Source organism: Vulpes vulpes, chromosome 6, assembly GCF_048418805.1.
Source record: "Vulpes vulpes isolate BD-2025 chromosome 6, VulVul3, whole genome shotgun sequence".
NCBI lineage: Eukaryota > Metazoa > Chordata > Mammalia > Carnivora > Canidae > Vulpes > Vulpes vulpes.
The window spans coordinates 2,641,173-2,664,598 of NC_132785.1; the positions used below are offsets into that span (position 1 = coordinate 2,641,173).

General features: G+C 47.1%; 2 protein-coding genes across 4 annotated transcripts in view; both read right to left on the bottom strand.

The window, feature by feature from the left end:
• Nucleotides 1–560: 560 nt before the first annotated feature.
• Nucleotides 561–2,853, bottom strand: MLNR (motilin receptor). The gene is made up of 2 exons (XM_072760550.1): nucleotides 2,046–2,853; nucleotides 561–1,133 (listed from the first exon to the last, which is right to left on the bottom strand). The coding sequence occupies exons 1-2, from the start codon at nucleotides 2,827–2,829 to the stop codon at nucleotides 742–744; spliced, it is 1,176 nt and encodes a 391-aa protein (XP_072616651.1). The 5' UTR covers nucleotides 2,830–2,853; the 3' UTR covers nucleotides 561–741.
• An 8,449-nt stretch (nucleotides 2,854–11,302) lies between these two features.
• FNDC3A (fibronectin type III domain containing 3A) overlaps nucleotides 11,303–23,426 on the bottom strand; it is a 171,255-nt gene continuing 159,131 nt past the window's right edge. For all 3 annotated transcript variants that reach the window (XM_072760551.1, XM_072760552.1, XM_026017195.2), the window contains 3 exons: nucleotides 22,347–22,513; nucleotides 20,820–20,947; nucleotides 11,303–13,858 (listed from right to left, as the gene is read on the bottom strand). In XM_072760551.1, coding sequence (XP_072616652.1) covers nucleotides 13,544–13,858; nucleotides 20,820–20,947; nucleotides 22,347–22,513 — 610 coding nt within the window. In that variant the 3' untranslated portion in view covers nucleotides 11,303–13,543. The remainder of the gene's footprint in view (nucleotides 13,859–20,819; nucleotides 20,948–22,346; nucleotides 22,514–23,426) is intronic.

The window sequence follows — 23,426 nt, forward strand, 5'->3', positions numbered from 1 at the left end:
GGGATCGAGTCCCCCGTCAGGCTCCCTGCATGGAGCCTGCTTCTCCTTCTGCCTGGGTCTCTGCCTCTCTCTCTCTGTGTGTCTCTCATGAATAAATAAATAAAAGTCTTAAAAAAATTAAAATAAATAAAATGTCATCGGTTGTCCCTTGGCAGGGAGGCCACGCCTGGTGCTGCAGGGGGCCTGGCGCTGTGCAGCTGGGGGGGGCAGCCGGGGGGGGGGCTTCTGGCCGCTGCTCGCACCGCAGGTCCGGGAGGTGGGACTGGCCCCCAACTCTGCCACTCGCTGTGAGCCCCCCTGCACCCCGAGCACTGGCCTTTCCCCAGGAGCCCTGTCACTCGCCCCTAAGCTGTTTGCCACCTTCCACAGGCTTCAAGGAGTCCTCGCGCCGCACGCACAGCCGCCTCCAGAGCAGGACCCTGCAAATAGCCTCGGCTCGGAGGCGACGGTTTCCCGCGGCCTCTCTCCGCTGACTCTCGAGCCGGGACACGGGCAGTCGCCACAGCCCCCACGTGCAGGGGGCGAACACTGAGGACCGCTCCCCCGAGCACACTTTGTGACGTGGGGTTCCCGGGGCTGCAAGAGGGGCACGGGGAGGTGCAGGGGTGTAGCTTGGCTCAAAAAAAAAAAAAAGAAAAAAAAGAAATCGCGCTGCCCAGGCTGCTGAAGCTGCCGAACACCGACCTCTCTTCCCAATGCTTCCTGGCGGCCTCAGTTTCCCCCCTGTCCGTGCCTGTTTCCCTACACACCTGTTCTCCCTGAAGTCCCAGGGTCGAGGCGGGAAGCGACTTGCCTGGCTGCGCTGGGGGCCGCCGCCGTGTGCCCGTGGGGGCCGGTCTCCGCCAAGCCGGCAGCGGCCCTCCCCGGGCCCCCCTCCACGGCCCCGCTCCTGCAGACACGTCTCCGCGTGGGGCGCCGGGGCAGCAGCAGTTTCCGGGCGGCCGCGCGGTACTTCTTGGAGATGAGGCTGTAGAGGATGGGGTTGATGGACGCGCTCAGGTAGAAGAGCTGCAGCGCCACGATGTTGAAGTACTGGGAGAAGTGCATCATGCGCGAGTCTTCGGTGTTGATGTAGATGATCCTGCCCACGTGGAAGGGCAGCCAGCACACCAGGAACGCCAGCACCACGGCCACTGCAAAACAAGGTGGCACCAGTGTCAGCTCGCGGCTGCCAGCCCTGGGCCCGAGACCGTCGGAAACGACACGGGACAGCAAGCGCCTTCCACAGAACTTGGACTCGGCCAAGCCGCACCCCAGAAGCCCCAGGCCGAGACAGGGCCACTCGGGCTTTAGAGCCGCCCGGTGTTAGGGCTGCAGGGGGCCAGGAGGGACCCACCTGCCACCAGCGGCCCCGCGGGCTTCCTCCCGCAGACCTCCTCAGAGGCAGGCTCTCTGCTTCCGTTGCAGACAGTCCCGCAACAGGTCTGTGCAATCTGTTTTATTTTTTTTTAAATATGGGCCTGGTTGGCTTCAGCCTGCAGAACAGCTTCACACTAAGTCTAAACCAGGTTAGGTGGCTTTGTTTTTTTTTAGCCACCCAGGTGCCCCTAGGATAAGTTTTTAATGTAAGGCAAAGTCAGTCCACAATACAAAAATCTAAAAATCCAACCCACTTTTCCTGCCTGGCATCTAGGAGGGTGGGGGGGTGGGGTGGGGGGGACTTCCTTTGCCTGCAGGGGACGGGAAGGGGGATGAAGGGACCAGGGGGGGAGGCCCCGCCCGTCTGCTGGGGCTGCCCTTGCAGGTCTGCGCCCGCCTGCGCCCGCCTGCCTGGCCCTGCCCTGGGTGGCCCAGGGCGTGACCCCGGGGTCCCGGGTTCGAGTCCCGCGTCGGGCTCTCTGCACGGAGCCTGCTTCTCTCTCTGTGTCTCTTATAAAATCTTTTTTTTTTAAAGGGGTTTGTTAAAAAAAAAACAAAAAAAAAAGCAGCAGCACCAGGTTAGCGTGCTGCGGGCCGCCCCGCCAGGGCCACTGCACCCTCCGCCCCGCGGCCCCACCCCCCCCACCCCCGCCCGGGCCGCCCCGGCCGCAGGCGGCGCCACTTACGCAGCACGCGGACGGCCTGGCGGTGGCCCCGCTCGCGCCCCCAGGCGGCCCGGCCCCGCAGCGGCCCCCGGCGCCTCCGCAGCTCGCGGCCCACGCGCCCGTACAGGACGCACAGGCACAGGAGCGGCAGGAAGAAGTAGGCGGTGGTGACCCAGAGCATGACGCGCAGCGCGCCCAGCTGCGACGGGCTGGGCCGGCACTCCCGGCTGAAGAGCGCCCGCGCCAGCCGCGCGCTGCCGTTGAGGCCGGGGCCGCCCGCGTCCTGCTCGACGCCCACCAGGAAGAGGAAGGGCGCGGCCGACAGCAGCGCCACGGCCCAGAGCGCGGCGATGAGCGCGCGGGCGCGGCGCCGGGACAGCAGCGCGCGGGCGCGGAGCGGGCGGCACACGGCCAGGTAGCGCTCGACGCTCAGCGCCGCCACGTGCAGCAGCGTGGCGTAGGTGCAGCCCTCGCCCAGGTACAGCGACAGGCGGCACAGCAGCTGCCCGAACACCCAGGGCCGCGAGCGCCACAGGCGGTACAGGTCGAGGGGCAGCCCGAGCAGGATGAGCAGGTCGGACACGGCCATGCTGCCCAGGTACAGGCTGGTGGGGCTGCGCGGGGCGCGCTCGCGGCCGACCAGCAGCACCGTCACCAGGTTGCCGCTCACGCCCGCGGCGAACAGGCCCAGGCACACGGCGGTCACCGGCACCAGCGCCCCCAGCGGGAAGGGCGAGCACAGGCGCTCGTCGCACGGCAGCTGCGCGCCCTCCGCGCCGTCGCTGCTGTTCCCGGGGCCGCCCATGGGCGCGCAGGCCGGGCGCCCCGCACCCGCAGCCTCCGCACCCGCCGCCGCAGCCGCCGCAGCCCGGGGCCCAGGCCCAGCGCACCGCCGGCCGCCGCCGCACCCGCACCCGCACCCACACCCGCGGCTCGCCGCCTCCCGGCCGCAGCGCGCGGGCTCTGAGCCGCCGGGGTCCGCCGGGAGCCCTCCTCGGCCGGCCGCGCAGTCCCCGCCCCCGGCCCCGCCCCGGCCCCCCTCCCCCGCCGCCCCCGCCCCCCGCCCCCCGCCCCCTCCTCCGCGCGGGGGAGGGAAACCACCGGGAACCAGGGGCGGCCGCGGCGCTCCGGTCCTGCCCCGTCCAGGGAAGCGGCCGCCGAACCCCGGGGGGGCGGGCCAGGGACCCCGGCGGGGCGCGGGCGCCTTAGCCCCGAGGACACCCGGGGACCCCGTCGGGGACCTGGCCGCGGACCCCGGCTGGCGGCTGCGCCCGCAGCACGGGTCCCCCACAACCCCGAGTCCCCCCCGGGCCTGGATCTGACCCCACCTGCCCCCGCGGTCCCCCACCCAGCCCCTGCAATCCCCCACCTGCCCCCGCGGTCCCCCACCCGCCCTCGCGGCCCCCCACCTGCCCCCGCGGCCCCCCACCTGTCCCCTCGGCCCCCCACCCGCCCCCGCGGTCCCCCACCTGTCCCCTCAGTCCCCCACCTGCTCCCTCAATCCCCCACCTGCCCCCGCGGTCCCCCACCTGCCCCCTGCAATCTCCCACCTGTCCCCGCGGCCCCCCACCTGTCCCCTCAGTCCTCCACCTGCCCCCGCGGTCCCCCACCTGCCCCCTCAGTCCTCCACCTGTCCCCGCGGCCCCCCTCCTGTCCCCTCAGTCCCCCACCTGCTCCCTCAATCCCCCACCTGCCCCCGCGGTCCCCCACCTGCCCCCTGCAATCTCCCACCTGTCCCCGCGGCCCCCCACCTGTCCCCTCAGTCCTCCACCTGCCCCCGCGGTCCCCCACCTGCCCCCTCAGTCCTCCACCTGTCCCCGCGGTCCCCCACCTGCGCCCTCAGTCCCCGCCAGCCCCTCAGTCCCCCACCTGCCCCCGCGGTCCCACCCAGCCCCTCCTGCAGCCACCCCAGGCCCGCCCCCCGCAGTGCCCCAGCCCCCCTGCCGCAGCTCCCCCCCCCGCCGTCCCCCGCCCAGGTCTCCCCACCCCCCGCCCCCCGCAGTCCTCCCCGACCTTCTCCCTGCCCCCCCCCCCTCAAGGCCTCCCCGCTTCGCCCCCCGGACCCCGGAGCCGCGCACAGTCCCTCCCAGGCGACCGCCCCCCTCGCCGCGCCCCTTCTAGCTGTCGTCCGCCCCGAGACCCGAGCCCCCGCCCCGCCCCGGCCCGCCCGCCCCGGCCCGCTCGCAGGCAGCCGTGGGGCGCCCACCCGGGGTTCACCGCCTGCGCCGGGGCCTGCGCCGGGGCCTGCGCTCACCGACTCACCTGTCCGCGCCTCCCGCCGTCCGGCCACGTGCTCCTCCGTCCTCCCTTCCACCCCCTTCCCCCGCTCTCAGGGGCCCTCGGCCCTAGGAAGACGGCACCTGCCCCCCCCGTCCTCGGCATCCCCCTTCCGGGTCGCCGCCAGGCCCCGCAAAACTCCAGGGTCCGGGTCAGCGACTCCGCGTCCCCCCCCGCCCCGCCCCGCACGGAAGATGCAGTTTCGGCCTCTGCTGTGGGTCCCCGGGGCGGCCCTGGCTGCGGGCGGGGACCCCTGACGCTGTCGCCCGAGCAGGGGTGCGCTCGGCGGGGCTCGCTCCTCGGTAACCCGGGCGGGGCGGCCTGGAGGTCGGTCCTCGGGGCCCCGCGGACGCCCCCCGCGTGGCCGACCCCCTGCCCGGGGCGCCCCCGGCTGCGCCCGCCACCGCCACAGCGCGCTCCTCCCGGCTCCGGCTCCGGCTCCCGTGCAGGGGGCGCCCCTCGGGCCCCGGGAGCGCCCCGGGCTTGGCGGACTCGGCGCCGCGGCGTGGGCAGAGCCAGGGGCCCCGTGGCGGCCGCGGGGGCCGGAGCCGGAGCCGGAGCCGGAGCCGGGAGGAGCGCGCTGGGCTCGCAGGGACCCCGCGGGCGCCCCGGAGCTGTCAGCGGCCCGCGGACACTGCGAACCTCGCGATCCGGCCGCCGAAGCCCCAAGCTCCGCAGGTCCGCCGCCCTCGGGCCGCGGGGGAGGCAGGCGCGGCGGCCGGCGCATCCGCAGCCCGCGCGCGCGAGGAGTCAGCACCGGCCCCAAGGGGGCAGGCCCGGCGGGAGGGGCCCACCTGCGGGCGTCACGACAGCCGCTTCCCCGGGTGCCGACCCGGCTCCAGACCCCGGCTCCAGACCCCGGCTCCAGACCCCGGCTCCAGACCCCGGCTCCAGACCCCGGCCGGGGGGCCCGGACCAGCCCCGCCACGGGGGACCCGGGCCACGCACCGCGGGCCGACCCCGCTGACCCTCGCCCGGGACCCCGGCCTGGAACCTCGACCTCGCCTCCCAATCCGGCCCCGCCCCGGAACCCCAACCTCACCCCCCAACCCCGGCCTGGAACCCCGACCTCGCCCCGGGACCCCGACTTTGGCCCCAGAACCCCCACCCCCTCCCCGGGACCCCGACCTCGCCCCGAACCCCAGCCCCGCCGAGGGAGGGGGGAGGGGCGCGCGGTCCGTCGCTGGCCGCCCGGGCCGTGGTGCTCGGGTCCCGCACCCCGGGGACCAGGAGGGGCGGCCCGCGGGTCTGCGCCCCGGCCACGCCCCGGCCACGCCCCGGCCACGCCCCGGCCACGCCCCGGCCACGCCCCGGCCCCCCCGCACCTGCGCCCGCGCCCCTCCGGCACCTCGGGGCCCGCCTGCCCTTCGGAGCCCTCAGCCGGGCCGGGGTGGGCGGGGGCGTGTGCCCGCGGCTCGGGGTGCGACCCCCCGGGGCAGGGCGCGCGGGGAGCGGACACGGGCCGCAGGGTGCGGGACGCCGCCCTCGGGTATCGGTGCTCGACCCGGTCTCCCGCCCCCGGGACCGCGCGGGCCCCAGATCCTGCGGCTTCACGGGCGACCCCGACCCCGGCCCGGCCCGGCCCCTCCGCTCTGCGCCGCGCTGAGTCCTCGGCTGCGGCTGCGGCTGCGGGCGAGCTGAGCATCTCCTGGCACCGCGCAGCGGGGACTTCGTCGTCCCGTATTTAAGAATTTACTATGTTTTCGTGTACTAGAGAGATTGGTAGATTAGCTCTTTCCTGGACTACGAATTGCAATATTTTCCCCCAGGTTTGCTATTGGCTTGAACTTTTAAAAACTGCTCTGCAAAACAAACAAAAAAACAAATAACAAAAAAACCCCCGAAAAAACAAAAAGTAAAAACAAACTGCTATGCAGTTTTTATTTACATGGCATCAAAATAATCAGTGTTCGCTTTTGTGCGATCTGCGTGTTGAGGCATGATTTGCAAGGCCGCCCCCGTGCCGGGATTGTAAAGGGTTTCTTGCACTTCTTTTATTTAATGGTTTCATTGTTCACATTTAAATGTTTGATTCATTTGGAATTAATTTCATTTTCGCGTAAGGTGCTTGTGAGATACGGACCCAAATTTTAAGTTTTAGGTTGTCCCAACATCATCTATTGAATTGCTCATTTTTACTCCGCTGCCTTGAGGTGCCAGCTTTGTCAAATACTAAATTCTTGCATATTCTTGAGACTTATGGACTTTCTGTTCTGTTCCTTCGGCGTTGTGTGTGCGTGCGGAGGTCATTTCCGAGGGGCTAGGCCTCTCCCACGGCTCTTTTGCAGAGTTTTCCATTTTTATTTTTCCGCAGGAATGGCAGTGCCGTACTGTTTTATTTATAGTGCGTTTATAGTATATTTGAAAACCTTGTGGCCCTTAAAAAAATTCTTACCTATATGGTTTTCCACCGTATACGCTCTTCCTGCGAGTGTGTGTACTCCCAGGTTCCTTGCAGTTGTACCCTCTTCCCCCTTTGGAGGTCATTCTGAGCCAGATTTATAGGGACTGGATACCAGTGATTATTAGACAGTAGACTTCATGCTGGTTTAAATGGGTCTGAATCAAAGGTACAGACATGAATTGTTAGTATTACTTGAGTCTAACACATGAATTTTCCTCAAATTTGGTTTTTGAGATTACTTTCCAGAACACAGGCCGTGAGAAGCAAGGTTTATACTACATGCGAACGTTCTTACTGAACGGCTGTTGTCATTGGTAAACTGTGTAGCTGCAAAACATAGTTTTTCCTCTAAGACCGCTGCATCATCCTAGAAATATTAAGTATGTCAGGTAGAGCTGGTACCTTGGGCCTAGGCAGGGCCACATCCCTTAGTCACTATCATGGACGGCCGTGAAGGATTCAGCGCACCCGCTCAAAGGAGTAGGAACGTCCAAGGAGGTCGGGAAGTCTGAAAATCATCAAGTGAGAAGTTGGCTTGTGTCCTTAGCAAAATAGACGTAATGATTCGGCCAGTTTATTTTGATTTGATGACGTCCAGGATTCTCTAGTCCTGTGCAATTTGTATGTTGGTCTTTTTTTTTTTTTCTAAGATTTTATGTATCTATTAATGAGAGAGAGAGAGAGAGAGAGAGAGAGAGCATGCGTGTAGCAGAGACCCAGGCAGAGGGAGAAGCAGGCTCCACGCAAGGAGCCAGAGGTGGGACTCGATCCCCGGTCTCCAGGATCAGGCCCTGGGCTGAAGGCGGAGCTAAACCGCTGAGCCCCCCGGGCTGCCCTGTATGTTAGTCTTTAGGTTCATCTTATATTCGTTAAAAAAAAGGGGTTAAACTTCCCCAACATAAAATTACCCATTTTAAAGAGAACAATTCAGTGGCACTTAGTGCATTCACGGTGTTGTGCAACCACGACCTCCGTGGAGTTCGGAAACATTTCCAAAATACAACCCCAGGCCCATAAAGCAATTACTCTCCATTTCCTCCTCCCTGCAGACCCTGGCAACCACTAATCTCCGCTAGTCTTTGTGGATTTACCTGTTCCAGGTACTTCATGTGAATAGAATCATACTCCATGTGACCTTTTGTGTCTGGTTAATCTTTCATTTAGCCTAATGTTTTCCAGGTTCATCCACGTTGTAGCTATATCCCCTTTTTGAATATGTTCGCTTGTCTCATTTGTGGAAGGGGAGATAAAGGCCCTTGCCTCCCTGGATGTGGGAGTATTTAAGAGTGTGGGTTATTTCCGGGCTGGGGGTAGACTCAGAGAGGGAGTCAAGTATCAAAGGCTGAAACTAAAGAAATTGGAGCTTCCCACTCAGCGGACCCTGGTAGCAGCTCTCCTTGCCGGATCTCTGCTCCCTCCTCAGAGGGCAGCTGCTTGCACGCAGAAAGCACTCCGGAGATACCCTCATAAAGGCAACAGTGAAGTCAGTTATTAATTCGATTTCCTTACTGAATTCAGGACTCGTGGGAGAGCGCAGAGGACAGTGGTCAAGCGGGGGGCGCTGGACCACCCAGCTGCATTCCAGTCTCCTGGACGTTGGCAGGTGCGAAGCTCCTCTGTGTTCCAGTTCACATGTAACACAGCAGGTGGGAGGATGACGGAGGGCAACTGCGGGGAAGCCCTGCACGCCACGCGGAGCGCACTGCTCCAGGACGCAAGCCATTACGATGTGCGTAAGTCACGGGGCTTCAAAATCTACCCGTTCCAAAAATCTTTTCCTTTGCAAATTTCCCATAGCAGGCATCCTTTTTATCACGAAAGATAAAATATAGTCCTTATAGCATCTAAACATTTGACGGCCCCGCTCTGCACATGGAAGATTTGATGACTAGAACTATTAAAATCTTAGTTCTGCCAACTTTTTTTTTTTCTCCATTTTCTCCCTTTTAAGAGTGTCAGGGAGAGAATAATGAATAAGTAAAGGGATACTCTTGAGGTTATATACACAATCTTAAAAAGTGCATATGAAAATAGAAGATTTTAAAAGTTCCTTAAAAATATGAGGCATTATCACCTATATTGATGGCAGATGGTTAGGTTACGGTGTAACTGGTTTTAGGTTTTGGAGAATCATTTTCTTTTGTAATCTGTCTGCTTGATTCAGTCACCACCCACAAGGGATCCTTCTATGCGAATGTTTGTGATGGTGAGGACCATCATGCAATCCACGGCAGACAAGACCTAAAATTCCTTTTCCCAACTACAGAAAAAAAAAAAAAAAAAAAGACATGCAACACTGTGAATAAGTATCATCTTCTTCTCAAGGCTGGATTCATACTTAGTAGCTTCTGTGAAGTGACGCCCTTATATTCAGAATATCTCCTCTTCCCCAACCTAACATTTTAAGCTTTATCATGGTCCTGGCAGTGTTCACTCTTAGGGATCTACCCGGATTTTAAAAAGCAGTACACAAAAATAAATTCGAAATGGATAAAAGACTTAAAACATGAGGCCTGGAACCATAAAAATCCTAGAACACAGGCAGTAACTTGACATTGGTCATAGCAACTTCTTTCTTGATCTGTCTCCCAAGGCAAAGGAAACAGAAGCAAAAATAAACTATTGGGACTTCATTGAAATAAAAAGCTTCTGCACAGGGAAGGAAACAATCATCAAAACTCAAGGCAACCTATGGAATTGGAGAAGAATTTGCAAATGACATACCTGATAAAGAGCGCCTAAAATACACAAAGAACTTATGAAACTCAACACCCATTAAAATGGGCAGAAGACATGAATAGATACTTTCCCAAAGAAAGCAAATAGATGGGGATCCCTGGGTGGCGCAGCGGTTTGGTGCCTGCCTTTGGCCCAGGGCGCGATCCTGGAGACCCAGGATCGAATCCCACGTCGGGCTCCCGGCACATGGAGCCTGCTTCTCCCTCTGCCTGTGTCTCTGCCTCTCTCTCTCTGTGTGACTATCATAAATAAATAAAAATAAAAAAAAAAAGCAAATAGATGGACAACAGACACATGAAAAGATGCTTGTCACTGATGAACAGGGAAACACGAATCAAAGCTACACTGAGGTATCTGTCACCCCACACTCGTCGGAATGGCGAAAATCAACAACACAAGAAAGAAAAGGTGTTGGTGAGGATGCGGCAAAGGAACCCTTTTGCACTGTTGGTGGGAATTCAGACTGGTGCAGCCACTCTGGAGAACAGTGCGGAGGTTCCTCACGAAGTTAAAAATAGAGCTGCCTTACACTTCAGCAACCACACTACTGGGTGACATAAAAAGCATAGAACAGAATATAGAAAGACTAATTCAAAAGGATGCATTCACCCCGATGTTTACAGCAGTATTACCTACAATAGCCCAGTTATGGAAACAGCCCAAGGGTCCATCGATTGATTAATGGATAAAGATGTGGTGTATATACACTGGAATATTACTCAGCCATGAAAAAGAATGAAATTTTGCCATTTGCAACAATGTGGATAGACCTAGAGTATTATGCTAGGCGGAATCAGTCAGAAAAAGACAAAATACTGTATGATTTTGCTCATGTGGAATTTAAGAAATGAGCAAAGGGGGGAGAGGGAGGGAGGGTCAAACCAAGAAACAGACTCTCGACTATAGAGAACAAACTGATGGGGTACCAGAGGGGAGGTGACGGGGATTAGGGAGGACACTTGTATGATGAGCAGCAGGTGATGTACGGACAAGTGCTGAATCACTGTGTTGTACACCTGAAACTAATATTAACACTGTATCTTAACTGGAATTAAAAAAAAACAAAAAACAAAAAACAAAACAAAACAGGGCAGCCCGGGTGGCTCAGTGGTTTAGCACCTGCTTTTGGCCCAGGGTGTGATCCTGGAGTCCTAGGATCGAGTCCCACATTGGGCTCCCTGCATGGAGCCTGCTTCTCCCTCTGCCTGTGTCTCTGCTCTCTGTCTCTCAAGAATAAATAAATAAAATCTAAAAAACAAAAAAACAAAACAAAAAACCACTAAAAAAAAAAGCAGTGTATCCCCATTGAGATCTGTGGATGGAAATTTTAACAGGGTAAGTGAGAGGGAACATTGAATTTTCTGGTGTGTGTAAGAATTTTCAGGCATGGACTGAACTTCCTGGCATGGCACTGCAGATGGACATGTTGAATTTCCAGGTGGACGGCAGACCCGGGGGCAGATAGCAGCACCAGTAACAGGAAGGTGCGAGGCCCCTGATGGTGGGAGAAAGAGGATACTAGGAAATAGGTGAAGAATGCAGGAAAGGTGTGGAGGTCAGAGATTTCCTTTCCAATGAGGACTTTAGCTCAGAGCCATCCTTATCCTTTATACATGTAAAGGGAGCAAGATATCTAGAGAACTGCGCAAAATCAAGTCACTAGGATAAAACTTCTAATTCCATTCTTTAATCTACTGGACGTCACCTTCTTGAATATGGGTCCTCTCACACTGAAGATCTGAATATTGCTAAAACAAAAACAACTGCTGTAAGCCCACTGCGAGGAGGGAGACCTTAACACTTCATTCTCTAAAAGAGGCAGCAAATAATGAGTATATAGGAATACAATAAACATATCTCAAAAAAGAATGATACAACTTTTATTTTCCATGGATTTTAAAGATACTTTTGCTACATAGTTATGTATTTTTATGAGATTATATTTATTCATTTGTATGAAGTTCAACCTTATACAATTTCAAGGTGATATGTTTGGTAGTGTATCTATAATCTTTAAAAAGTTTATTAGAGTTTTTGGAATGTACAGTATATGAGGTAAAATCAAGATTACATTAAAAATTGTTTTCTCCTCTGCACTGATTTTGCAGGGAGGCTCAAATGGCAAGTACACTATTAAATGACATTTACTATCAAAAATAGGAGTTCATTTGAATTACTATGAAAAACATAAGCCACTGTAACCGCCACAGTGGCATATTTTACCATTTTAGACATTCAACTATATAGAAATCTCTGGGCTATTACACTCAAACTCATTTGTACTGCCAAATGTGGCACTTTTTACGAAGTTTCTAGAAAATAATCGCAATCACTGTTGTTTTGGGGGAAAGTTAGCCTATACATAAGAGATTAAGTTTAAATAAAATGTAAACATACAGTATATTATAGTGACAGGTCATTCTTATACTTGGAAAGGCCAAGTTTATCCGTTTCTTTTTTGAACAAAGGTTAATGTTTTTTCTACAGCACATATCATTTGACATAAAACAATTACAATACATGCCCATTCTAATATAAGAGAAATTCTTCAGAGATCTTCAAAGCACAAAACATATGTCCTTTTTTCAAAGACTGACAGAAGTGCTTAGTAATCACTAAAATGCTAATAACCTCAGAAACTAAAAATTAGTGATTCACTACCCTAAAATTCAAATAATAAATTAAAAAGGCTAGTTACAAGTGTTTTACAGATAACAGATGTGATAAAACAAGAATTTTAAGATAGTTTCATTACAAACTGTATTATTACTGGCAGTCATCGACATCTATGAAAGATGTACAATGTGATACTTGACAAAGTTCAGTCTGATCATCCAATAACTCACAAATGCAAGCTCACAAAACATTAATGAATTATGCAATTGCAAAGTGCTCTAATGCAACATTAACCACATGCAATCAACAATTTGGAACAGTATCCAGACAGACATTACATTAAACATTAGTTTTTCAAGAAAGAAAGCAGCTTGAAGTTTACTGGTGCAAATTAATTTTGTCTTCAGATTTGGTGCCCCAAACGAAAAGGTTAGGTTTGATTATGAATTCTGATGGTGATGGCAGTAGTTATGGGAGAAGCAGCAAAACTTATGGGAGTTCTTCAAAATTAGCCTATTCCAGATAGATGGAGTATGTGGGTGTGTATATATATATATATATTTCTACACTTCATATGTATAGTTTATATATATGCCATATATATATATATATATATGCATGTCCATACATACATACATATAGTTCAGAGGCTCACAAAAACCAAATTAAATAGGTTTGAAATTCAGAGTTGAGTAGGATTACTTTTAAAAAGTATCTACAAGCCCTCTGTTGTTTAACATGTTCTCAAGACCTGAAGAGGTGCTTTCTGAGTAAACATTAAAATATTTTTAGGCCAAGTAAACTGTCTGTGCTTTCTTTGATTTATCTGTGAATTCATGAATATATACTTGTAATGAAGAACTCCACATTTATCAAACAAGAAGTTTCTTTTTTCATGCATATTCTTTCATCCAGTTTTTATCTGCTAAGCCCCTCCAGTTATTCATCATAATCCCACTTACCAAATAATTAAGACAAATGAGGAGGTAGAAATATAGCACTAGATTGCTTTCACAGCATCAGACTTTGACTTTTTTTTTTTTATAGCATGTTAGTGTAAATTTTAATCATTCTGAATTTTTCACTAGGTAATATATCTTTAGAACAAACAGATCAGGTTGTCACTGTTACACTCATGCTGACTGGTCAAAATATCAATTATATATTGTTGCCTCTTAGAAAAGTCTGTTTTACAAGAAGGCATTAAAAAAAAAAAAAAAAGAAAAAAGAAAAAAAAAAACAAAAGAAAAAAGGAAAGAAAAAAGTCCCAAACAAAAACCCCAAAATTGCTATTTCTGTGGCTTGCATTCTAATAAGGTGCCAGCCTCTACCTAATGATATAAGCATTGAAAATGGCAAAAATGATGTATTATAGTCTCAATGCCAGTGCTAAATGCCACTGTTTTTGTAAAAGCAATACAGAAATAATTTTAGTACATGACAAAATAAAATGTAATACAGTATTAAAAATAAAGTTATATTTTCACTTGATTACAAAGTACTGAATGATAAAGGCAATCAAAATGGAAAAGAAAGCAAACAGCACGAGGATGACAGCGGCACACTGCTCGTCGCTCAGTGCCCGCCGGGTCCTTGTGCTTTCCACAGTGTCTCTGTTGGTGCTGGCTGGTGGGTCAGTCCTCTGAGAGATGAAGAGCACTGTTGTGCTGTAGGGACCTACTAGGTCCTGATGCCCCACGGGGTCTTGGCACTGGCGAATGGCACACACACGGAAACGATATTCACAGTTCAGCTGAAGACTTGAATACCGGAATGAAGAATCAGGACCTTTGTAAATCTGTTAAAAAGAGAGTGGAAGAAGAATTATGTATGAAGGTCAGGCGGAAAATCTATTTTACAACAGGCTAGTTTTAGAATTATTTTTGGGTTGGAAGCTAGGGAGTGCTACTGCGTTTATCTTTTAAATGACATTTAAAAAATACCTACCTTTCTATTAAAGAGCTAATCTGCTGTATAAGGGCAGGAGAAACTGTAAAAGTGAGGATGTGCCATCCTATCCTCACAGAACTTATAGACCAGTTAAGGAGAGAAGATTTGCCCCCAAAGTAGCTAGAGAACAAGGAAAACCAGCCCACAGGTATTTCCCGGATTTTCTCAAGTATAAGAAGTCAAACTTTTGTGAAACTTTCATGAGAAGGGAAACCACATCTAATCATTCTTCCTCATTATATCTTTATAAAACTGGTTTCTGTTCAATTTCAAACATCTGCCGAAACAATTAGTGAATAAGGGAGCTTTCTACAGGTGTCTATGGCAACTTATTTTATGAACTTTAAAGAAATCATTTAGAATCACAGGATTGGATCTTAAAACCCAATTCCTCTGCCCATCCCTTAGAAAGGAAATAACAAGAATGGAATTCCATGGATTTTCAAGAGCACGCTAGTAATGATTAAGAGGGTATGTCCTGGGACTGGTCACCCCTGCGTCCAAGCACTGTCTGCGAGGCCACACTCCATGTGCTCTTAGACCAATCACCTTAGTACAGTGAGCGTAATAGTTATGTTGTATGGTAACTATGAGAATGAAAGAAACTAGTACTTGTTAAAGGACTGCACACAGTGCCCAGCACATAACAAGTGTTCAGTGTGTGGAAGCTAGAATTTCCGTTAATCAGTCCCTTCCCTCATTCTATGAATGAGAAAACCAAGACTCATACTGCCTGCCCAACTAAGTTCTTGAGCTAGTTGGTGGGCTGTAAGTCAGATTAACCCAAATCTGACCTAGTCCTCTTTTAGGCAATTTTAGCTACTTCAACTGTATCTGGGTTGTCAATCTAAGATTTTTACATACTGGTTTGTTCATGAAGGAGCAAAATTAAGAGCTTTGTCTCATTTTTGTGTCTTCAGAATCTAGCATATAATCGGTACTTAAGGCCACTAAATTAGTGAGTTATTGACTGTTTATGTCAAAATGTGTGTCAGTGGATGCTGAGAATATATAAAGGAGCTTTTACTGAAGGAAGTAAGACTTAGCATGAAACAAAGAAAACCATAAACATGCATTAGTTCTGAGGATGCACATAAGTAATACGGGGAGTGGGAATGTAGTAATTAATGTTCATGTCTGGATCATGGTAAAAGCAGCAACGTCAGTAAATTAGAAGAGTGTATTAGAAAGTAGTGTCAAAGAGTATGCATACATACAACAAACCCAAAATAGTAAAGATAAAAAAATATGTATTTGTCATGTGGATATAACAGATGACATTTCTCTTTAAAATTTTCTTTACTTTCCATTTGTCTCCAAATGAGCATGGTAATATGGTTAGGGAAAAAACTCAACAAATGGTATGAGGGTGATAGGTGAAGAGATCTGAGAGACAGGAGGAGTATGTTCATAACACTAGTTGGAAATTTAGGTCTAATTCCACAGGGGCCATTTTAGGTGTGTGATATTTACAACAGTTTTAAGGAATCTTGATCATAAAGCTGAATGAGGGACTGAGAAAGCTGGGCAGGGTAGGGGCTCTTGCTGTGTAGGAAAGCACAAGGATATGATACCTCAGTATAGTTTTTATGGATCATTTTTAGAAATGATTTTTGAGTAAGTAGGCAGGCAGGCAGGCAGGCAAAAAAAAAAAAAAAAAAAAATTGCTTCAACAGTTCAAAGCTTGGAGACCAAAACAATGTTAGAATTTATGACACTGATGAAGTAAAGAGTTTGGAAAGAAGAGACTGGGAGGGAAAATAATGAAGTCAAGTTTTCAGTTTTGTGTTCTAGATGCTGGAAGGATATCTAAACAGGGAGACTTCTTGTAGGTAACTATAGATACGAGGACGGAAGAAAACAGATAAACTTGCTAAAGTTAACTTAATCACGCCGTTTCCACCCCTCCATTTCATACTGACAAGATACAACTGTTTTGATCTTAGTAAACAGAAAAGAGCAAAGTAAAACTCTGAAAAATTCATAATTTTTTGGTCTGTAGCTATTGTTCACAGATGACTTGGAGTTACATGTAATTAAAACAAAACAAAAAAATAAAACGGCTCTTTATATTTACTCTCAATGGAGAAATGCGGACTAAACTTAAGCTTGTGAAGTCTGCATGTTTAGCTGGCTAAGAACTTTGAAACTGTACGTCAACTGGAACAGAATTTTTTGTTTGCAACAAAATTTTATAGGGAAACTTTTAAAGTTTAGATTTTCATAAATTGGTATTTGTCCTTATTTTAGCTTTGTGAATAGGTCACAGCATGAAGAAAATAACAAATGTTATTTGTTAATAACAAATAAAAATGAAACCAGTATCTTACTTGTTTATATGTCTTCATATTCACATTTTAGAAACATAGATTGGCTGGATTTACCAAGAACTCAAGCAAAAATGAAAATTAGTCTCTTGTTATCTTTTAAGAGTAAGTAAACATGCTTGCTATCAAAGATAACCACTTTTTTTTTTTTTTTTTAAGATTTATTCATGATAGACATAGAGAGAAAGAGAGGCAGAGACACAGGAGGAGGGACAAGCAGGCCCTTGCCGGGAGCCTGACGTGGGACTCGATCCCGGGACCCCAGGATCGCGCCGTGGGCCAAAGGCAGACGCGAAACCGCTGAGCCACCCAGGGATCCCCAAAGATAACCACTTTTGAAGTTGTCATTACAAAGGAACAAATTCTACTCTCTATATGTTACAAATCCACAATCTGACTTACACTGAGTAATGTGCACAGTATATATCATTTATAGTAGTTAGTATAAGAATGATTTTAACAATACATTACTTTTAGGCTAAGTGCAGACTTGTTTGTACCTTTAAGGTTTATTATGCATTTGATTACATTTTAAAGTAATTATTCATTATGACATACAATAAGGCAATATGTGTCAATATAATATGGCACATATGGTCAGATATCATCCTACTGTAACTTATGAATTTATGATTGCAAATACTTATTTGCAATAGTGATCAACACATGAAGAAAACAGTAAAAATCCCTGAAAACAATGGAATACCTACATGGCTCTTGTCCATACCATTCTTCCCCTCGAAGTTTAACTGAACCTGGGAGCTTTTAGAGCAGTTAAGTTTGTTGTGCATAAGCACCACTTAGAACTTTAAAAAAACATAAAACAATCATGGGTCCTGTTCTTAGACATTCAGGTTCATTAAGTCTGCAGGCCACTCAGAGGGGCATCATTTTGGGAATCTAAGTTAGGAAGTTTAAAAGTTGTATAGAATCCAACAAGCCACTATCCTCGTACCCATTCTCTGACACTGCCAACAATACTGACTTCTGATGGGGTATCAAATGCTCCCTTACCCAATCCTTGTACATGGAGAAGCTTGCCTCATTATTAACTCCAGAGGAGGCCTCTGCTCTGGTTGGCTTAAATCCTGAACAGTCATTGGTTAAGGGAAAGCTTTGCAGTCTAAGCACTTTCTCTTCCTGAATGTGAATGAGGGAGAATAAATTCCACATGGCTTAGGGCAGTCACTAAAGACTGCTGAGAAAAGCCATGCCCCTGACAACTTCACTGAGTTTCTGTATCAAGCAATTCTGAGGCCTGCTTACCTTTAGGCTTCTTAAGAGGATTTACACTTAATTGTGCCAATCTGAGTTGGTTTTCATGGAACTTGCAACATAATAAGCTGTGACACAGAAGTGCCTTAGGTACAGACTCCCAGGTGAGGTTGATCTGCTTTGAAGATGGCTCTACTGTCTCCTAGTATTTTTAAACTTTACCTTGTTATACAACTTGAAATGCCATTTTGGTAAAAAAGCAGTTGCTTTAAAAAAATATATACACTCTCTAGGGGAATTAGAGAACCAGTAGACACTTGCACCTTTGGTATGAATTTCCCTTGCAAATAGTCCTTCTCTCTTTTTTAAAGATCTTTATTGATTCATGAGAGAGAGAGAGAGAGAGAGAGAGAGAGAGAGGCAGAGACACAGGCAGAGGGAGAAGCAGGCTCCATGTGGGGAGCCCGATGCGGGACTCGATCCCAGTACTCCAGGATCACGCCATGGGCTGAAGGCAGGTGCTAAACCGCTGAGCCACCCAGGGATCCCCCAATAGTCTTTCACTTAATGACAATAAGGTCAGCTGTTCTTTGTATATGGGAGTTATGATGTGTGTCAGATGAGAGGCAAGTCAGAGTGTGATTTTAGAGAATGGGGGCCATTTTAGATAAAGTGCTACAGAATGGGGCACTGCACAGCAAGAAGGCAACAGAGTTTTCTCAAAGCTGATCAAAGAGGGGCAAAGAAAAGGAAGAGTGCAAAGAAATCAATTTGTTTCTATTTTTCCCTTCTTTGTCCCTCTAAGTTTAGCCCAGGTATTGCTGCCAGGTGAATTTACTTCCAGATCCACAATCCCCAAAACATTCTAAGTTAAAGGTTTTTAGGTAAACAGATAAGCTAGTTTAGAAACTAAACCACCAACTTATTTAAAATAACCCCTTCTTAAAAACATCAGCCCTTCCTACTGCTATGGAATAAAGACCCATAGGACCAAAAGGCATGGGACCTGGCTTCCTTAACTACACATTCCATTTCTGAGTCTTACTCAAGTCACACTTGAGAGTTCAAGCTCCTTCTTAGCTCACAGCACCACCATGCACCCTGCCCCCTCACTAAATGGCACTTCTTTTAGAAAACATTACAAAATCCAGCTGGAATAAATCATTCCTTTTTATAAAGTAGGTTTTATCTCTATTATGACTTTTTGCTTGGCTATGTATAAAATGCCATGATTATAAAACTTCTGCTTGTTTGTTAATTTCTAAACAACTTTCTTGAAATCAGAACAGTAACCTATTAATATTGTAGCCCCTCACAATTCTTTATACGTAGTATTTAGCACATGTGTGTTGAGTATCAAATTTTAAGTAAAATATTACATTCCATGAATGGAACTGAACTCTTAAAAACACAACCTTCAAACTTTCGGGAGTATAACCTGTCAATAAATTGTAAAATTTTATAAATATTTAAGAGATTTGGATGAGCAAGTATATGATGATGTTTTAAGTATTTTAGGTTTTATGGCATGCTTACAATCTAAAGTAAGTGAAAGTGATGACAGGATTATCTGCTTTTAAGTCAAATTAGAATTAGCAGCGCTATTTCATGTAGTGGTATGTTTATTAAAATTCATACACTACTCAAATGTGGGGTCCCTATTTCCTTTAAACATGTAATGCAATTACATTTTTAATAGTAATTTTGCTTCCTCCTTGGAAGGAAACCTGCTTATCTGTAAATTATTTTCAAATCTGATTATCATGTCAATTTGCAGATGGCCTAATAAAGAAAAACAGTCAATGCCAAATTTAACCTGACTTTGGGGCCCTTTGTAATTTAACTTAAGAAATGACGCTTCCATACTTAACAAAACTTGAAAGAAAAAATTATATCTATATTGAAAAATATTCGATTATTAATAACTATAACAGCATGTGATGGAAATAAAATACGAATGATTGATTTTCTAGTGGGAAAAGAAAATATAAGCTCCTCAAAACAATCCAGCTTAAAAGCACTCAAAATCAAGAAGAAAAAATGGAGAATCAGATGAAATGCTTACAGAAATTAGCCTTTGATTTGCATAAAAACTACTTCTTTATAAAAGATACTGGTAAGCTCCCTACTTCATCTCACTGCCAATCACCCTGTACCAGGAAGCCATCTCTGAAATTTTTCAGCCTGGTAGATAGGTGATACTTTTTTTTTTCTTAAAGATTTTATTTATTTATTCATGAGACACACACACACACACACACACACACAGAGAGAGAGAGAGAGAGAGAGAGAGAGGCAGAGACACAGGCAGAGGGAGAAGAAGGCTCCATGCAGGAAGCCTGATGTGGGACTTGATCCTGGGACCCTGGGATCATGCCCTGAGCTGAAGGCAGATGCTCAACTGCTGAGCTACCCAGGCGTCCCCTGGTAGGTGATACTTCTGTTAGGTAGGCTTCCATAACGATTGTTACCATAGTTATAACACTGAATTATAATTATGATTATTACTGTTATTTTGAAAGCCTCCTTAATGTTCTCTGCTTCTGCCCATGTCCCATTCTAGCCAAAATGACCTTGTGTCTGATCCTGTGACGACTCTGGTCAAAATCCTCTATTGGCTTCTCATTTTACATGGAGTAAAAGTCACAATGTGGCCTGTAATACCCTACACGGTCTTCATATCACACAAAGATCCTCTTTATCATTGACTACTTGACATCACCTATTATTTTCCCCATTGCTCATACAACCAACCCCATACTGGCCTTCTTGTTCATTAAATTTAACAAGCATGCTCCTATCTCAAAGGCCTTTGTACCTATTGCTTCCACTCCTTGGACGACTGTTCTCCCCATATTCACCTCCTTTGGGTCTCTGTTTGATTGTCACCTGACTGCCCCATATGAAATAGCACTAGCTGTCTCTCCTCCCAAAACTGCCTATTCCTTTTACCCAGTTTTATTATTCACTGTACTTCCCTATGCTTTTAGTATCTCTTTTTCTGCTGAATATAAGTGCCACAGAGGTAAGAACTTTTTGTTCAGTGTTATATATCCTGAGTGCCTGGCATCTAGTTTAATAAGTTCTTGTCAAATGAATGAATCATCTGTTAAATATACAGAGATATTGTGTAGTTACCAATCTTCGGAACACAGTATGTACTAAATGTTTTTTGAATTGGAAAGATAAAGAGACAAATCTTGCACTGTAAGTACATAAAAATGAGAAAAAAAATGAATATCCACAGAATTACATCTTTGCACATACCTGTTTAAATTCTGAATCTTTTCCCAACATAACTTGAAGACTGTAAATAACTGGATCACCTTTCATTGGCTGTAAACATTCCCAGGTAATTTCACAAGTGTGATCATTTATTTTCTCTATTTTGGGGGCTGTAGAGAACAAATACAAATAAAATCTGCTCTACTTGATTTTTAACTTGGCACATCACACAGACACTTGTTTTAATCAAAATCAACAAACCTTTAAAACTCAGTTATATATCTGAATTTTTGAAATTTGCAGAGACATAGTTAATTAATGGTTTACTCTTATCTCCAGGCCATATAATCTACAGGTGTTACAATGGCCAGATTGACTAAAATATCTATCAAGGTAAGCACTGTTTTTGTTGAGTTAAAAAGCCAACAGAGGGATTATGTCAGTTCTAAAACAATGTTAATGGTGCTTCTAAGAACATAACTAGAACATGAGATTTTGTAATTTAAAAAAATCTCCTAAATTGAAAAATACTTCTTGTTGCTTGATATAAAACTGCTTCACTCAATGGTGGGGTAACAAAAGATTAAACATTAGCAACAGTCATAAGGCTAAGAAACACTAAACTGGATGACAGAATAGAAAAAGGACTCAGTAAAACTCCATCAACATTATTAGAAAGACACTCAAGAACAGTCCTGCTAACTGTGGATCTGCTTAACAAATGACACGATCCAGGACACTGTACTAGAAGTCTCTGTGATTTGTCCTCAGTGTAAGGAATGTTAGTTATTTTGGCTAAATACACAAAGTGCAATCCTTGCCAGGGTCATTGAAAATAACCCCTCTAAAGTGACAATTTAAATTTTAAAGATATTTGTATATACAAATCTGTGAATGTATGTGCAAATCTGATTAAAAAATTCAAGTTAACTAAGGATACATTTATTTTTTTTTAACAAACAACCTGGCCTTCTCCCTGAAATCCAAATGAATGAAAGAACAAGTCAAAACAATTTGAGTTTGTAATTTTTTTCTTTAAGTAACAATAGGAGAAACAGCAAATGATCCTATTAGAAATCCAACATTGTCTATTCAGTGTACTATTTTTATGTTAGATTATTAAAAAGATTACGGACAAAACCCAGTACTTGCAGTATCAATGTGCTAGGTAAAATAACTTTATAGCTTTTTTTTTTAAAAAAAATATTTTGTTTATTTATTCATGAGAGACACAGAGAGAGAGAGAGAGAGAGAGGCAGAGACAAAAGCAGAGGGAGAAGCAGGCTCCATGCAGGGAGCCCAACGTGGGACTCGATCCCGGGTCTCCAGGATCACGCCCTGGGCTAAAGGCAGCGCTAAACCGCTGAGCCACCCAGGCTGCCTAAAACAGCTTTTATTACTGAGTCAAACTCTCAGTAGGTGGGCTTGTCTATATAATTTTTTTTGTAATTTAAATGTCAGACACATATTGGATGATAAACTGTAATAACAGCACATAAGGCTATGTATGAAGATGCATTTAAAATTAATTTATTATTAAAGAAAGTAACCTGAGCATGTATAACTTACCTTTCAAGGCAGCTGGGACAGATTTTGGAGTAGTAAAAATATATTCTTGGGAGAGAGGACCTTCCCCTGCTTCATTACAAGCTTGAATACAGAATTTATAGGATGTTGACTCATTAAGTCTTTGTACTTTGTATGTATGACATGGACCTCTGTATAAGGATATAAACCTAAAATGGAAATGACTCTTATTAAAAATAAATCTTGATTACCTTCTGAAAAATGTTTAAAAACTATTAAAGTAGTACAGTTGGGACATTATTTAGAAGTAGAAGTTACTCTTAGAACTTAATGCCAGGAACACCTTGTCACTCCAAATAAAATCTGTTATATCTTTCATCAGATGATGAAAATCACAGGATTGGTAAATTTTCTAATCTGACATGGTTTCCTAAAAAATTACTGCTAAATTTTGTGCCCATCACAGTAACTTTTCAGGCTTATGGTATAGCTTTGTTTCTGACTGCTATCTTTTAATGTTCATACATTTTTAAAGATACTCAGAATACTACAATTTTCATTAGACTCTTTGGCATATAACTTGTTATATAAAAAAGAGAATCCTCAATGTCCAGGCATAATTTTAGTTGTTTTGGTTATGTTTTCTAGAGATTTACCCAGCAGTATGAAAGAATATATAATTTGGCGCATTTGAACTGTTTGATGAAAAGTTTATCATCATGTATGTCATCCATAAGTTCAATGTTCTCCAATATTTTTGATTGGCTGCTTTAAAATTTTTGGAAATTGGGGAATCAATAATGGAATGAATGCCCACATAGTTCTAAATAGTCTGAAAACTGTAGTCAGGTTAAAAATGAAAAACCAGTTAAAGACCTGAAGTAACAAAATTCCCAAGAAGCAGTAATTAGATAAGCCTTGCCTTTTTAACGCCCCCCCCCCTTTTTTTTAAAGAATAGGGGAAAAAAAGAGTTTAAACCACTATCGAAAAAGCCGACAATGACAAAATCTTGGTCAGGAAACAGCTGAAATAGCATTCAGACACTATCCCACAGCAAATGTAAACAGCTGTGAAAAATCAAAGGGAAAGAGTAAAACCTAAGTATTACTAAATTGATTTAT

Excerpts from the sequence above, each read along its gene's own strand:
- MLNR (XM_072760550.1), bottom strand. The coding sequence starts at position 2,829 with ATGGGCGGCCCCGGGAACAGCAGCGACGGCGCGGAGGGCGCGCAGCTG. Across the intron at positions 1,134-2,045 it reads CCAGGCCGTCCGCGTGCTGC|TGGCCGTGGTGCTGGCGTTC; the intron begins GTAAGTGGCGCC and ends CTTGTTTTGCAG.